The sequence below is a fragment of the Ictalurus punctatus genome, chromosome 10 (genome assembly GCF_001660625.3).
Source record: "Ictalurus punctatus breed USDA103 chromosome 10, Coco_2.0, whole genome shotgun sequence".
Lineage (NCBI taxonomy): Eukaryota > Metazoa > Chordata > Actinopteri > Siluriformes > Ictaluridae > Ictalurus > Ictalurus punctatus.
This window is the reverse complement of record NC_030425.2, coordinates 6,073,275-6,087,500: the sequence shown is the minus strand read 5'-3', so window position 1 is coordinate 6,087,500 and position 14,226 is coordinate 6,073,275. Positions and strand designations below refer to the sequence as shown.

At 42.3% G+C, this 14,226-nt stretch overlaps 2 protein-coding genes across 4 annotated transcripts in view; both read left to right on the top strand.

Annotated features, from left to right (window-relative positions):
* The window catches only part of pla2r1 (phospholipase A2 receptor 1), a 28,039-nt gene extending 26,961 nt beyond the window's left edge, over positions 1-1,078 (top strand). For all 3 annotated transcript variants that reach the window (XM_047158191.2, XM_053683241.1, XM_047158190.2), the window contains exon 30: positions 1-1,078. This exon is cut by the window's left edge and continues 1,350 nt beyond it. The gene's annotated coding sequence lies outside the window, so the exon portion shown is untranslated.
* A 574-nt stretch (positions 1,079-1,652) lies between these two features.
* The window catches only part of ly75 (lymphocyte antigen 75), a 32,026-nt gene continuing 19,452 nt past the window's right edge, over positions 1,653-14,226 (top strand). The window contains exons 1-8 of the mRNA XM_017477593.3: positions 1,653-1,891; positions 3,882-4,250; positions 7,440-7,613; positions 9,777-9,932; positions 10,618-10,728; positions 11,263-11,394; positions 11,503-11,703; positions 12,289-12,437. Coding sequence (XP_017333082.1) covers positions 1,792-1,891; positions 3,882-4,250; positions 7,440-7,613; positions 9,777-9,932; positions 10,618-10,728; positions 11,263-11,394; positions 11,503-11,703; positions 12,289-12,437 — 1,392 coding nt within the window. The 5' untranslated portion in view covers positions 1,653-1,791. The remainder of the gene's footprint in view (positions 1,892-3,881; positions 4,251-7,439; positions 7,614-9,776; positions 9,933-10,617; positions 10,729-11,262; positions 11,395-11,502; positions 11,704-12,288; positions 12,438-14,226) is intronic.

Sequence of the window (14,226 nt, the reverse complement as noted above, 5' to 3'; positions counted from 1 at the left end):
CATATCTGCGTAAATATGGTCCTAGAAGTCGATCAAGAGAACCCAGTTATACAAATGAGAGAAAAATCTTATACGCTGTCGTTTATTTATCGAGGAAAATATCGATCCTCGTTGTCTACTTTTAGGACTTCTGAAAATCCGCTAATGTTTTCGATCGTATTTATGCAAATATATAAAATATTCTAAAGGGTTCACAAAGTATATAAGGCTTACATCCAGTATCTGTTTGTCTTTGGATAGAGTTCATCATAGTCTTTAGTCCCCCCCCCCATCTGATTGTTTGTTTATATTTTGGATATTCTAAGTCCACTGTAAAAGATCAGCTGTGCTGAGCTGGATTTAGGTTGTATGTTTAAACAGAAAGAGTGGCCGAATGACGCCTGGTGTTCCTATAGTCAGTTTTGCTATTTTCCAGTCGGCATCTTTGGCTCTGTGTGAGATAATAATGACTGTGTGAAAACATGTACATACGAAACTACTTGGTACACTCTGCGGTCTCCTCTTGAAGCCAGCCTTGGTATAGATCACAAGACAGTCGTGCTTCCAATTTGTATATGCACTGTGCGCATTAAAAGGGTTAACGGGGTTGATATTACTTTTCTGCTTAATGTGATGTGATGTGATGGGGGAGGGGGTTCATGCCACATGGGATAAAGTAGCTGTACAGTATTGAATCACAGTTTACAGTTTTATTGCCGTGTTTGTTTTATTTGTAATGAAGAAGAAGAAAAGAGTTTTGAACAGCTGTATGTAGCTGGCACAAGGATTCTTCACTCTTATCCTTAATGTACTTTTCTTTGTTCTTATCCTTAATGTACTTTTCTTTTCTTTGTTTTTATCCTTAATGTACTTTTCTTTTCTTTGTTTTTATCCTTAATGTACTTTTCTTTGTTCTTATCCTTAATGTACTTTTCTTTGTTGAAGCGCATGTGTGAGATAGGAAGCTTGTACATTCAGTTTTTACCCGTGAGATACCACTCATAGACAATACATGTGACCTTTTTCTTTTTTTTCTTCCTTTCACTGCGCAGTTCTGATTCACAGTCGGTTGAAATAAAGCAAATGTGTTTCAATGTAACTTCTGCCCACGTTTCTTTCTAAATTACAAAAAAAATAATAATTTGGCCAAACCACAGTGTTAGGCTAGAGTTATCTTTGGCATGCAGAACTTCCCATATTCGGCAAAAAAACTTCCCCATGTTCAGCAAAAAAACTTCTCATGTTCAGCATAAATAATCACGCGCTTTCTACATGTCCCATAATAGATCAGGATCAATAGCTCAGACAATAGGTCAGATCATTTCACTCTGGGAACTTTTGTTTGTTTAACAACAGCAAATTATGCATGGATTTCCAGAAAGAAATTGAAGATTAAATAATAATAATAATAATAATAATAATAATAATTTTGGTGAACTTTTTAATTTCTTTGTATTTTCTTATTGTGTAAAGTGCCTTGAGAAGTTGCTTTAAAGCCTCTATGTAAAATAAAGATTATTATTATTATTATTAAAAACAAGTCATTAGGGTGACATAATGCTCTGACAACAGCTCCTAAGCCTGTTCGTTTCGGGGCGTGGCTTATGTGTGTGCTGTGACGTGTTTGACAGTTGACCAATCACGGCGGTGGGTTGTGGAGAGCAATAACACTGAACAGGGAACGTCTCATAGCTGCAAGTCATTGGGAGGGGAAGCTTGGCGATGTTTTGTGTGAGGAGAATAACAGCGTGACTCTGTCAGTGGTAGAAAAGTAACGAATGACTTGAGGAAACGGTGTTTCTGTTTGAAGCCATGGACTGGATTGCTCAGGGAGTGCTTTACGCCGTCTTGTGCCTACTTTGTGGAGAGAGCACGGTTCTGTTTGGAAGTTGCGCACCGAATGTGAGCGCTGGTAAGACCGCATTCCTGCTCGAGGCTGGTCGGATATATGACCAAGCCGAATTACATCATATCCTACTCACTTTCTTAATTTAGATAAAGTGAAAGCTTGAGGCAGAAGTCTGGTGTTGTTTAACTTCTGAAAGAGGATAAAGTTCACTGCTGGACCTCTCAATAGCGACATAAACAAAGTGTTTACACTCCATGTGTCTGTAAATAGATAGCTTACTGGGTACTGTATCTGCGTAGCTAGGAAGTCTGTTCAAATCTCTTCCATTAGGCTTGACCCGTACCATGTGTACTAATAGGAACTCTACCATGTGTACTAATAGGAACCGTACCATTTGTAGTAATAGGAACCGTACCATGGGTACTAATATGAACCGTACCATTTGTACTAATAGGAACCTTACCATGTGTACTAATAGAAACCGTACCATTTGTACTAATAGGAACCGTACTAATAGGAACTCTACGATGTGTACTAATAGAAACCGTACCATTTGTACTAATAGGAACTCTACCATATGTACTACTAGGAACCGTTCTAATAGGAACTGTACCATGTGTACTAATAGGAACTGTACTTCTGAACTGTACTTCATCCCAGTCTCTCAGTAATATTCCCATGGGTTTTGTTTTTAAACAAAAGTAGGACTTCTGGTTACTACAAATGTGTTCAAATGTGTACTTTCAGTTGTTTATATGTTCAGAGAAACACACTCCTGCACTAAATAGTACCGTTTCTATCTCTCTTTCTCTTTCTATCTCTTTCTCCCTTTCTCTTTCTCTTTCTCTCCCTCTCTCTCTCTCTCTCTCTCTCTATATATATATATATATATATAATGTGTGTATATGTATATATGTATGTATGTGTGTGCACATTATATATATATGCATACATATGTATACACGTGTGTGTGTGTGTGTGTGTGTATACATATACATACATATACATATATATATATATATATATATATATATATATATATATAATTATTTATATATATATATATATATATATATATATATATATATATATATATATATATATATTATATGTATGTATGTATATATATGTATGTGTGTGTGTGTGTGTATGTATGCCCTTTTAAACCTAGTCGTGGTCAGTTGACTGCCCATACCAGTATTACAGGACTCGAAGAGGTTCTTGCAAAGTAAAAGTAAAAAAGAGGGAGAGAGACAGTGACATTTTACTTCCCCATATTTTTTTGTGTAAACATACTTCAAGATCCTCAGAAGAGGGAAACCTAATCCTTCAAAACCTGCTTCCAACGGTTTTCATAATGGTGCTTGGTCTCCACCCAAAAGCTACAAGGCCTGGAATACTAGTTCCTGCTTTCTTTCTGCCAAGCAATACCGCTCCTTTTTAGTTTCAAATTGAACGTGTTTACCAGAACGCTGATGCCAAGGGAACGCAATCTAATACTCGTGTGTTGACTGCGAAACACTTTAGTCGGAGGTATTCAACGCCGGTAAGGCTGGAGAATTAGATTCTGCGTGATTAAATCCGAATGATAGGTTGGTTTTAAAAGCTGCGGTAGCTCGACCGAGCTCTTAGAGACGACGGAGATCTGGTTACGTTATGTGAAATTTCAGGCTCGGATTCACAAAGTTCCAGAAAGAATATATCCTTGCTTCAGTACGATGGAAAGAAAATCGTCGCTACCTCACGGCTCCAGGGTCACGTGTTGTCCCTGTGTCCGTGTGGGTTTCCTCCATGTTTTCCGGTCTCGTCCTACCTCCCGCAAAATATCCCGGTGGACGGCGACTCTAAATTGAATGAGCACGTGAACGTGTGTGAATTTTCTGGTGTCCCATCCAGGGCGTGTTCTCCTCTCCTTGACCCTGACCAGGATAACGAATGAGTGAATGAAAAATCAGGAGAATGTACGGCTTTGAATGGGCTCTCTGGCAGTCTCTTTCTTGCTGCTACATATCTCTTTAGCATACAGTGACCTCTCTGTCTGTTTGTCTCACAGGTGATGACACCTTCAGTATCCAGCACGAAAGCACGGGCAAATGCTTCCTGGCTCAGGAGGGCTCTCTGACACTGGGAGACTGTTCTACGGCGACGGCCCAGTCGTGGAAGTGGGGCTCAGGACATCGGATCTTCCACACGGGTTTATCTGCCTGCCTGGGACTGGACATTCTCTCCAAAACGCTGTCTCTCACCAGCTGTTCCAACGATGCCGTTTTGCAATGGCGCTGCTACGAGGGCTATATTATCACCACCTTTCAGATGAAGCTGAGCGTCACCTCCAACGGGACCGTGACGACCAGACGGGACACGTCTGATTCCTGGAGACGGGGAGGCACTACGGAGGACATCTGTGAACAGCCATACCAAAGTAAGAGACTCCACCGTGTACATATCATACCCTTAAGAACGACTGATTGGCACCCTTTATGAAAAGTAGCACAAATTAGTACAGAAAAACGCAATCAAGTGATTATTCTGCGCTCAAAAAAACCCGCTACGAAACACGGGTTCCAAAACGATCGCAAGCCGTACATTGATATCTTGTGACGCCTGTCGTGGAGAGAATAACAGCGTGGATTCTCTTCCTGTAAAGTATAACGAGGGTGGGGACACGCAAACCCCAGGTTTTCAGTCAGGTTTAAATTTGGAGATGGCAATGAGCATCGCAAAACATTGTTTCTGTGTTCCTTTGAAGCGTTGCTGTGATGATACCGGTGGAGGTATGATTGTGTCTCCTTTTTGTTCTCTCTAACAAGATCTAAGCTCAAAAGTCTGTCTTTGGCAAAGTCTGAACCTCCTGGCACAGGGAACGAGGTTTTGGTCTGAAATATCCTGGTGCTTGGCATAATTCATGATGCAATCATTGTTCACAAGAGACCCAGAACCACCTGTCACAAAGCAGCCTCGAAGCAACAATTATCCACCACCATGTTTTACAGTCGCTATCAGGTGCTCTTCTTTGAATGCAGTGTCCTTTTTTGTTTTTTGTTTTTTTGTTAGTGTTTTTTTTTTTCTTCCCAAACAAACAGTGACCATAATGCTCGATTTTTGGTTTCATGTAATCACAGTACACAGTATGATGTTTCAATCACGACGTTTAGATGCTGGTAAGATGCGCTCAGGAAGGGCGTCTTCCTTCTAACAGTTTCAGACAGCCTGTTGCTTTGAAATTGGCGTGTAACGCAACCACAACCATCAGCTAAACAGCGCAAATTCTGAAACTGTGATCTTTGTGCCCCCCCCCCTGCTATCCTCCTCACTGTGTGTGGATGTGTGTGTTTGGAACAGTGTGCTCATGGGTCCATGTGTTTGAGACACGTGAACATTTTTGTTATGGCCCTAAGTGTGTTAATTTTGTTTGTTAACCTTATATTTACAGTCCCCTCTGAAAGTATAGGAACGGCAAGGCCAGGTCTTTTTATTTTCGCTTTACACCGAATACATCTGGGTTTGAGCAAAAGAAATGGAACGGATAGTCCAAGTACATTTCAATTTTAAATAACACTTAATATTTGGTCGCATATCCCTTGCTGGCAATAACCGCAGTTTTCTTTATGATGCTTTTCCAGGCTTTTACCCCAGACTCTTTCAGTTGTTTGTTTTGGGGCGTTTCTCCCTTCAGTCTCTTCTTCAGGAGGTGAAATGCTGCTCAACTGGGTTAAGGTCTGGTGATTGACTTGGCAAGTCTAAAACCTTCCACGTTTCCCCCTGATGAAGTCCTTTGTTGAGTTGGCAGTTTAGGGTCATTATCTTGCTGCATGATGAAGTTCTTCCCAATTAGATCGGATGCATTTCTCTGTAAACTGGAAGACAGAATGTTTCTGTAAACTTCTGAATTCATTCTACTGCTACAGATTAGTGATCCTGTTCCAGGAGCATCCATGCAAGCCCAAGCCACGACACTACCTCCACCATGTTTGACCGATGAGCTTGTATGTTTTGGATCATGAGCAGATCCATTCTTTCTCCACACTTTGGCCTTTCCATCACTTTGGTTCCAGAACTTTTCTGACTTATCTCTGTATTTCTTTGTGAATTCCAATCTGGCTTTATGATTCTTAATGCTGATGAGTGGTTTGCATCTTGTGGTATGGCCTCTAGATTTCTGCACTTGAAGTCTTCTTCGAACGGTGGATTGTGATACCATCACCTCTGCCCTGCGGAGGTTGTTGGTGATGTCACAGACTGTTTTTGGGTTTTTCTTCACAGCATCACAATGTTTCTATCATCAGCTGTGGTTGTTTTCCCTGGCCGAGCTGTTCCACGTCTCAACGTTAGAACACCAACGGTTTCTGTCTTTTTCAAGACATTCCAAATTGCTGTATTGGCTCTGATCGATTTTCTCGCTTTTCTCAGCTTCACAATGGCTTGATTTTTCTCCCATAGACATCTCTCTGGTCTTCATGTCGGTTTATCCTCCAACGTCTTCACAGGTGAAACCTAGGGCTCAAACCAAGAGTAAACAAATCTAGATGTAAATACGAGGGAACGAGAGCTGAAATTCTGATCCATCGTCTCGTTTTCATCTTCCGATCGCGAACCCAAATGTCTTCAGTGCGTTGCGCAACCAACGGAATAGGCCTTGCTGTTCCAATACTTTTCGGATGGGATGAAAGCGACAACAGTCTGTGGAACGGAGAGCAAATGGACAATATTTAAAACGAAACTTTCAAGAATGTGTGCGTTTCATTTAGATTTGAACATATTTCTGAGAGAAAACGCTGCTATTTGAAACACAAGCGTGTGTTTCACGAGCGTAAAGTCTGTCAGCGATAAAAGATTTGAAAATATCCAATAGTTTGAATAGAAAATCGAAAAGATTGTGTGAAATGTTTACGCAATCATTTTTGCCAATTTTTTTATGGAGAGTGCTAATAATTCTTGAGGGCACTGTATGTACAAATGCACTTAAACTTAAAAATAAATTGGTTTATTTATTTATTTCCTCCTCGAAAGCCCAGGTTATTTTTATTGTTCTGCAAATTACTCTGTTAAGCTCGTAAGTCGTACTTCCTGGTTGTTTTAGAGATCTGTCTGTGCGTGAGGTATGATTTATCAGGTAGCTGGTAATTTCAGTTGCAAGGTGTATCAGGTTCTGTGGGGTTTTGGGGGGTTTTTTACTTCCATGTTCTCTTTCTCGTCAATAAATCCGTGTGGGACAAATGCGTGAGCGTAATTCAAGGCAAAGACCTACTTTCACTTTCGCTTCTTGCAAAGTTAACCAAAGATACGCTAATGACCGCACCCAGAACTTAATCCAATACTGGATAATAGTAAACGATGACACTGTTGACATTGTTTTATTCTGCTCATATTGTTGTCCTTAAGGCAGCTTTGCTCAGTTGCCGGAATGAATGGCTGACTTGCTGTCAGTGTTTACAGTGGAACATAGCCCACTGATGGTGTTTATTGGATGATTACAGAGTAATCAAGCTGGTTCTAAGAAGCAGGATTATAAGGTGTTTGAACCAGTTTGTGGACTTTCCTCACTGTCATCATACACACACACACACACACTCTCTCTGTCTAATAAACCCTTGTTTGTCTGTGTTCCTAGCCATTCACACTAGCGATGGTAATTCTAACGGTGCACCCTGCACGTTCCCCTTCCTGTACAATAACACCTGGCACCACAGCTGCCTTCCTCCCAGTGCCACCAACTCTCTCAGCTGGTGTTCCACAACTGAGAACTATGATGAGGATCACAAGTGGGGAAACTGTCTAATATATGGTGAGCTTACATCCTTCTTTCTTTTTCTGTTGTTGTGTCTATAAATAGTTAAGTGGTCGCTCAATGGTTAAGACGAGTCAGTGGTCAGGGGAGTCAGTGGTTGCTTAGTGGTAGCTCAGTGTTTAAGACGTGTCAGTGGTAGCTCAGTGTTTAAGACGTGTCAGTGGTAGCTCAGTGGTTAAGACGTGTCAGTGGTAGCTCAGTGGTTAAGACGTGTCAGTGGTAGCTCGGTGTTTAAGACGTGTCAGTGGTAGCTCGGTGTTTAAGACGTGTCAGTGGTAGCTCAGTGTTTAAGACGTGTCAGTGGTAGCTCAGTGTTTAAGACGTGTCAGTGGTAGCTCGGTGTTTAAGACGTGTCAGTGGTAGCTCAGTGGTTAAGACGTGTCAGTGGTCAGGGGAGTCAGTGGTTGCTTAGTGGTAGCTCAGTGTTTAAGACGTGTCAGTGGTAGCTCAGTGGTTAAGACGTGTCAGTGGTAGCTCAGTGGTTAAGACGTGTCAGTGGTAGCTCAGTGGTTAAGACGTGTCAGTGGTAGCTCAGTGGTTAAGACGTGTCAGTGGTCAGGGGGGTCAGTGGTAGCTCAGTGGTTAAGACGTGTCAGTGGTAGCTCAGTGGTTAAGACATGTCGGTGGTCAGCGGGGTCAGTGGTAGCTCAGTGGTTAAGACGTGTCAGTGGTCGGGGGTCAGTGGTAGCTCAGTGGTTAAGACGTGTCAGTGGTAGCTCAGTGGTTAAGACGTGTCAGTGGTAGCTCAGTGGTTAAGACATGTCAGGGGGGTCAGTGGTAGCTCAGTGGTTAAGACATGTCGGTGGTCAGCGGGGTCAGTGGTAGCTCAGTGGTTAAGACGTATCAGTGGTAGCTCAGTGGTTAAGACGTGTCAGTGGTAGCTCAGTGGTAGCTCAGTGGTTAAGACATGTCAGTGGTAGCTCAGTGGTTAAGACGTGTCAGTGGTAGCTCAGTGGTTAAGATGTGTCAGTGGTCAGGGGGGTCAGTGGTAGCTCAGTGGTTAAAACATGTCAGTGATAGCTCATGGTTAAGACAGGTCAGTGGTAGCTCAGTGGTTAAGACGTGTCAGTGGTAGCTCAGTGGTTAAGACGTGTCAGTGGTCAGGGGGTCAGTGGTAGCTCAGTGGTTAAGACGTGTCAGTGGTAGCTCGGTGCTTAAGACAGGTCAGTGGTAACTCGGTGGTTAAGACTTGTCAGTGGGGTCAGTGGTAGCTTAATGGACTGCTGATCAGAATGTCATGAGTTCAAATCCCAGCACTGCTTAGCTACCACTGCTGGGCCCTTGAGCAAGGTCCTTAACCCTCAAATGCTCAGTTGTATAAATTAGAGAAATGTAAGTCGCTCTAGATAAGGGCGTCTGCCAAATTCCATAAATGTAAATGTAAAAAAAAAATTGTTTAGATAATCACTATTGTTTTGCAAGCATGTGTGTAAATGGGACTAGAGCAGCAACAACTAATCGATAAAATCGATAATAATCGATGTCGTTGTCATCGAATCTCATTATCAGTTAGTTGGTCTGTGCGGGACGGGGTGGATTTGCCCATTAAATACTTCTGTTCTCGAAAGCACGCTTCGGAGAGTAAATACTAAAGTTGTGTCCCGAATGAAGTACTGTACACTTACACTATGCACTATATACTCTACCAACTACCCACCCATGGAGGCCCCACCATAAAGGTTACAGGACTTAAAGGGCGTGCTGTTAACGTCTTGGTGCCAGACACCACAGCACACCTTCAGAGGTCTCGTGGAGTCCATGCCTCGACAGGTCAGAGCTGTTTGGGAGGAACAAGGAGGACTTGCACAACATTAAGGATAACATTAATGTTATGGCTGATTGATGTATTAAGGCCTTAGTGCCCAGAGTTCCCGGAATGGACTCGAGTTCCACCATAACCCTGCTCCTGGACGTTATCTCTTACTTGAAACCCATGATAACACAATACATTTTAAAAGATTAGATATCAAATAACCGCAACAGTCCAAATCAGTGTAGCCCATATGAATAAATCAGGCTCTGCACTGTATATAACGTACGTTACGGAGTGAGAAAATGATTCTTGAATTGCCGTGTAAAAGTAAATACAAGATCTCTCTCTTTCTCTCATTTTCTCTCTCTCTCTTTATATATCCACTCACATTATAACATCTGTTTCAGAGGAAGGATGCGGTGAATTATGGCATGGCCCCTTCGATGGTCGGTGTTACCAGGTGGTTTCCACCGCGATGGTATCTTGGCACGAGGCGCGGGATGCCTGCCGTAGTCAGGGTGGAGACTTGCTCAGTGTATCCAGTCCTGAAGAACTGCAGAAGTGTAAGTATGATCATACACAAACAAACCATTTATCATTCGCAGTGCAGTGAGGAGTATGACATGTTCGCTGCTGTGCCTACTTTCACAGCATGAATTACTGGGACACGGTCGGAAATGATTCATAATAGATCGATTAAGTATCGGACGGTGCTATAATATTTCAAATGCTATTGTGTAGGTAATCGTAGGTGCATGACGTCCATGGCACCCATGACTACTTGAATTCTATGTAGACCAGGGGTTCCCAAACCTTTTGGGCAAAAGGGCATGAATTATTTGTTACCCCAAACCCAAAGCGGGCATGAGAGGTTTTTAAATTGCAAACACTTTCAAGCTGTAAATCTGTTTAGAATAAGTACATAAGTATGAGATTTGAGACACAGCGTAGTCTCCGATGTCTGAAATGTTCATTCGTAAAAAAATAAATAAATACTCAAACGGAAAAAAAAAAGAGGAGGTTTCTCTCGTGATCCCCGTTTGTACATCCGTCGACCCCACCCCTAGTTCGGGAACCCCTAATCTAGACTTTGTCCCGATTCTGTAACTCTGTGGAACATTTTCCGAGCATGCCGTTTTTTTTTTTTTTTACTGAAATGTTTCCTTCGTTAATACTGAATTGATTATGACTGCCACTTTTCAACATTTCAACACTGAAATAACTCGGAACGTATTTCTGCACCTAAAGTACCGAAAGATTTACCCGAGCAGCTGTGGATCGGGCTGAACCAACTGGACTGGATGCAGGGGTGGCAGTGGTCAGATGAATCACCTTTAGTTTATTTCCCCACTGATGAAGGTAATGAAAGTTTATGTTACAAAGCCTTAGATAACAACCGAACTGTTTTTATTTTTGTTGTTGTTGTTGTTGTTTTAAATCCAGCGTAGGTTTAAGTTGAAAGTGAAACGTGCCTGTAGCCCTTTTGTATCACAGCAGGCATTCAGATTTGTTGGAAAATGGTGCACAGTGTCTGCTGTTGTTCTGGCTAGAGATTAGTCAGCCCCACCACTTTTGTGTAGTGCAAGTGTGTTAGTCTCTACCCTAAAGACAATAGACTTCTGTTGTTGCCAGGGTCACTGTTGATGTGGATGCGTGTGTGTGTGTGTGCATCAGTGTGAACAAATCTGCTGCTGAATAGGACCTTTATCCGTTTATGCACATGTATTTTCAAAATGTGGTGGGACAAACATCTGTCTGCCCGAGTCGTTTTCATTGTGTGTGTGTGTGTGTGTGTGTGTGTGTGTGTGTGTGTGTGTGTGGTTTCATGAGACTATGCATGGTCTCGTACTTTGATTAGCTATGTTAAAAACGAATAAACTGTGGTGTTTTCAGTCCAGCACACTTGGATGTCACCGGAGTGTGGGGTGATTCGCCCTAATTTGCGCTTTGGTAGCGAGTCGTGTGACAAGAAGCTGCCGTATGTCTGTGAGAAAAATGGGGACAGCAGCCAGACGGAGACTACAGGTGGGAGATAAAAGCATGAACACCACAGTGTCACGGTGTACGACACAATCGATCGGTATTTATTTAAGATATGTGTTTGTATCTCGCTCTCTCTCTCTCTCTCTCTAGATAACCAGGTGTACAAGGTGACACAGTGCGAGAGTGGATGGTTCCCACTGCAAGGTTATTGCTATAACCTTTATGGAACCCTGATGACGGAAAGGAAGCAGTACGCAGACGCGCAGGAAGTGTGTGAGAAAAACGGCGCTCAGCTGGCCAGCATCCACAGTGTGGAGGACATGCATATGCTCACCACGCATTTCACAGGAAGTAGGCATTAACCTGACTGACGTACACACAAAGCTACAGGTTCTACCTTTCAGCAAGATAACGTGACGATAAATAGGAACAGTCCATTTATAAACTCGCTTTGTTTTCAGAGCGAACGTTAACGGCTTCGCTTCCTTTGGAAAAAGCACACGGGATTTATTTAACCTCACCTGAGAACGACCTTTCCATAAAAATCTGTTCCGTTTTTCAGTATTTACCACATTGTCATAATAAGCTGAAAGACAACAACAACAACACAAGAAATCTAATTAGCACAGCAGAGTGTAGCCACAAATAGACAGCTGTTTAGGTTAGTTATGGTCAGCGATGCCATGTTCTCCTGTTTGTTTGTTTGTTTGTTTATTTGTTTTTTTATAGCTGTGGTGAATGATCACGTTGGGAACCTATTAGGAGAGACAGCAGTGTAATGTGTTTACGACAGCAGCAGCTTACACAGCTGTGGACCAGAGATTTAGGAACTATAAGCACCCTCGAAACCTGTGCAGCCAATATGTTACCAAGACACATCACGGTAGAAGCCGTTAGTGCAGGACGGAAACTGACCCATGTGTTTGTGTTTCTCAGAGACCCTGAACCCGTGGATAGGTCTGAAGGCTGAGAGCAACAGCGAACTCTTTATGTGGGAAGACGGAACCAACGTGTCATTTACGTACTGGGCACGCAATCAACCAATAATACTGAACACCACAAGCTGTGTGGTGCTCTCTGACTTGGTAAGTGGCTCTAATGGACATTTCTATAATTATGCATAAACTACATACATATTAACACTAGAGATGCACCGATACTAAATTTCTCAGCCGATACCGATAACCGATTATTCAGAGCGATATCGGCCGACACGATAACCGATAGTTCTGCCTTTTATACCTTCTTTTAAATGAGTAATAATTAAAACTCCCGCTTCACTGCTGCAGCGTCCGGTGTAAAATTTGATCAGTGCAGAGATTACAGACATTACACACTGCAGTTTTATCGTCATAGCACATGAGAGACATCTTTACACACAGCACGAATACGATGTGTTTTCCCGCACGCTTTTGATTGACGGGATATAATCGGCCCTGATCATGGGATGTTTCTAAACTCTCGGCCGACACATCTCTAATTAATACAGATAACTTTGAAGGAGAGCATGAACGTTGATTTGAGACACCACTACACAGTTAGTACACTGCGATTAGAAATCGCTTCGCTCCACTAAAGCACCATTTTTTTTTTTTCCTTTTTTCCCCGCTTCGGATTTACGGCTGTAATTAAGGATTAGCCGAACTCGAATTTGACCCCGTTTTCCCACTTCTTAAACGGTTAGCACGAGCGGCGTATGAGACGAGTGCAAGAAGTGTCTCAGTTTGTACAGGCGCACAGGAAGGTGTGTTGACGCCGCAGCACAGTCTCGTGTCTAGCATGAAACCGGGGTAAAAGTGCTGCACTTCAGTATATTAATAGTTTTGCGGTTTGCATTCGGATAAAGAACAGTTTCCAGACAGACAGCTGATCTGCAGTGTGCATGTGTCTTCGGTATCACAGCAAGCAAAGAACATAGCGCTTCTAACCCACAGGCTGTGGCGCACCTCTTGGCGCTTTCCCACAACTGGGCTAGGCATGCAGCTGAGCACTGTTAAATAATCCTCTTCGATTTTTGATCTCTCTCTTGATTATTCAATCTCTTTCCATACCTAATAATACATTTTTAGGTTTTAATGACGTTTATCGTCATAGTATAAATTGACTCGAGCATTATTACATTTATTATCGAGTTCTAACCCGCTTGATTTCTAACTTCATTATCTCAAGAACAAGTTGTCCTAAAAATAAGGGTGTGAATTGAATGATAATGTTCATTTAAAAAAAGAGAGAAAAAGTGGAAAGTTCAGGAATAAAAAAATCTCTACAGCGCCAATGAATAGCCAATTTATGATTAATATTTGAAGAGCTCGATTACGCTCGTAGAATAAATCTGTGCTGAGGGGTTTCTGTTTATTTATTTATTTATTTTCCATACATTAAAGGAGTCCTCCCTGGCTGGAATCAGTGTGAGAACCCCTGTGCTAAGATGCACACACTTTATTAGGAACCACGTGGACAGCTGCACGTTCATGCCGTTATTCGATCAGCCAATCGTGTGGAATGCAACAAAAATAATAATCATGCAGATACAGGTAACAATCTTCAGTTAATGCTCCCATCAGACATGAGAATGAGGGTGAAAGTGTGAGCTCTGTGACTGGGGCATGGTTGTTGGTACCATGTAGGCTGGTTTGAGTATTTCAGAAACCGCTGATCGCCTGGGATTCGCGCGCACACACTCGCAACAAGTCTCTAGAGTTTACACAGAGTGGTGCGACAAACAGAAAACATCCCGTGAGCCCATCTTCAACTGTCTAGTTCAGTGGTTCTCAACCACGGGGGCGCAGCGAGATTGGAAGGGGGTGCAAATTGTTTTCAAGAGAAAAAAAAAAGACAGACAGGACATCATTTGTGTACTCGGTGTATTTTATT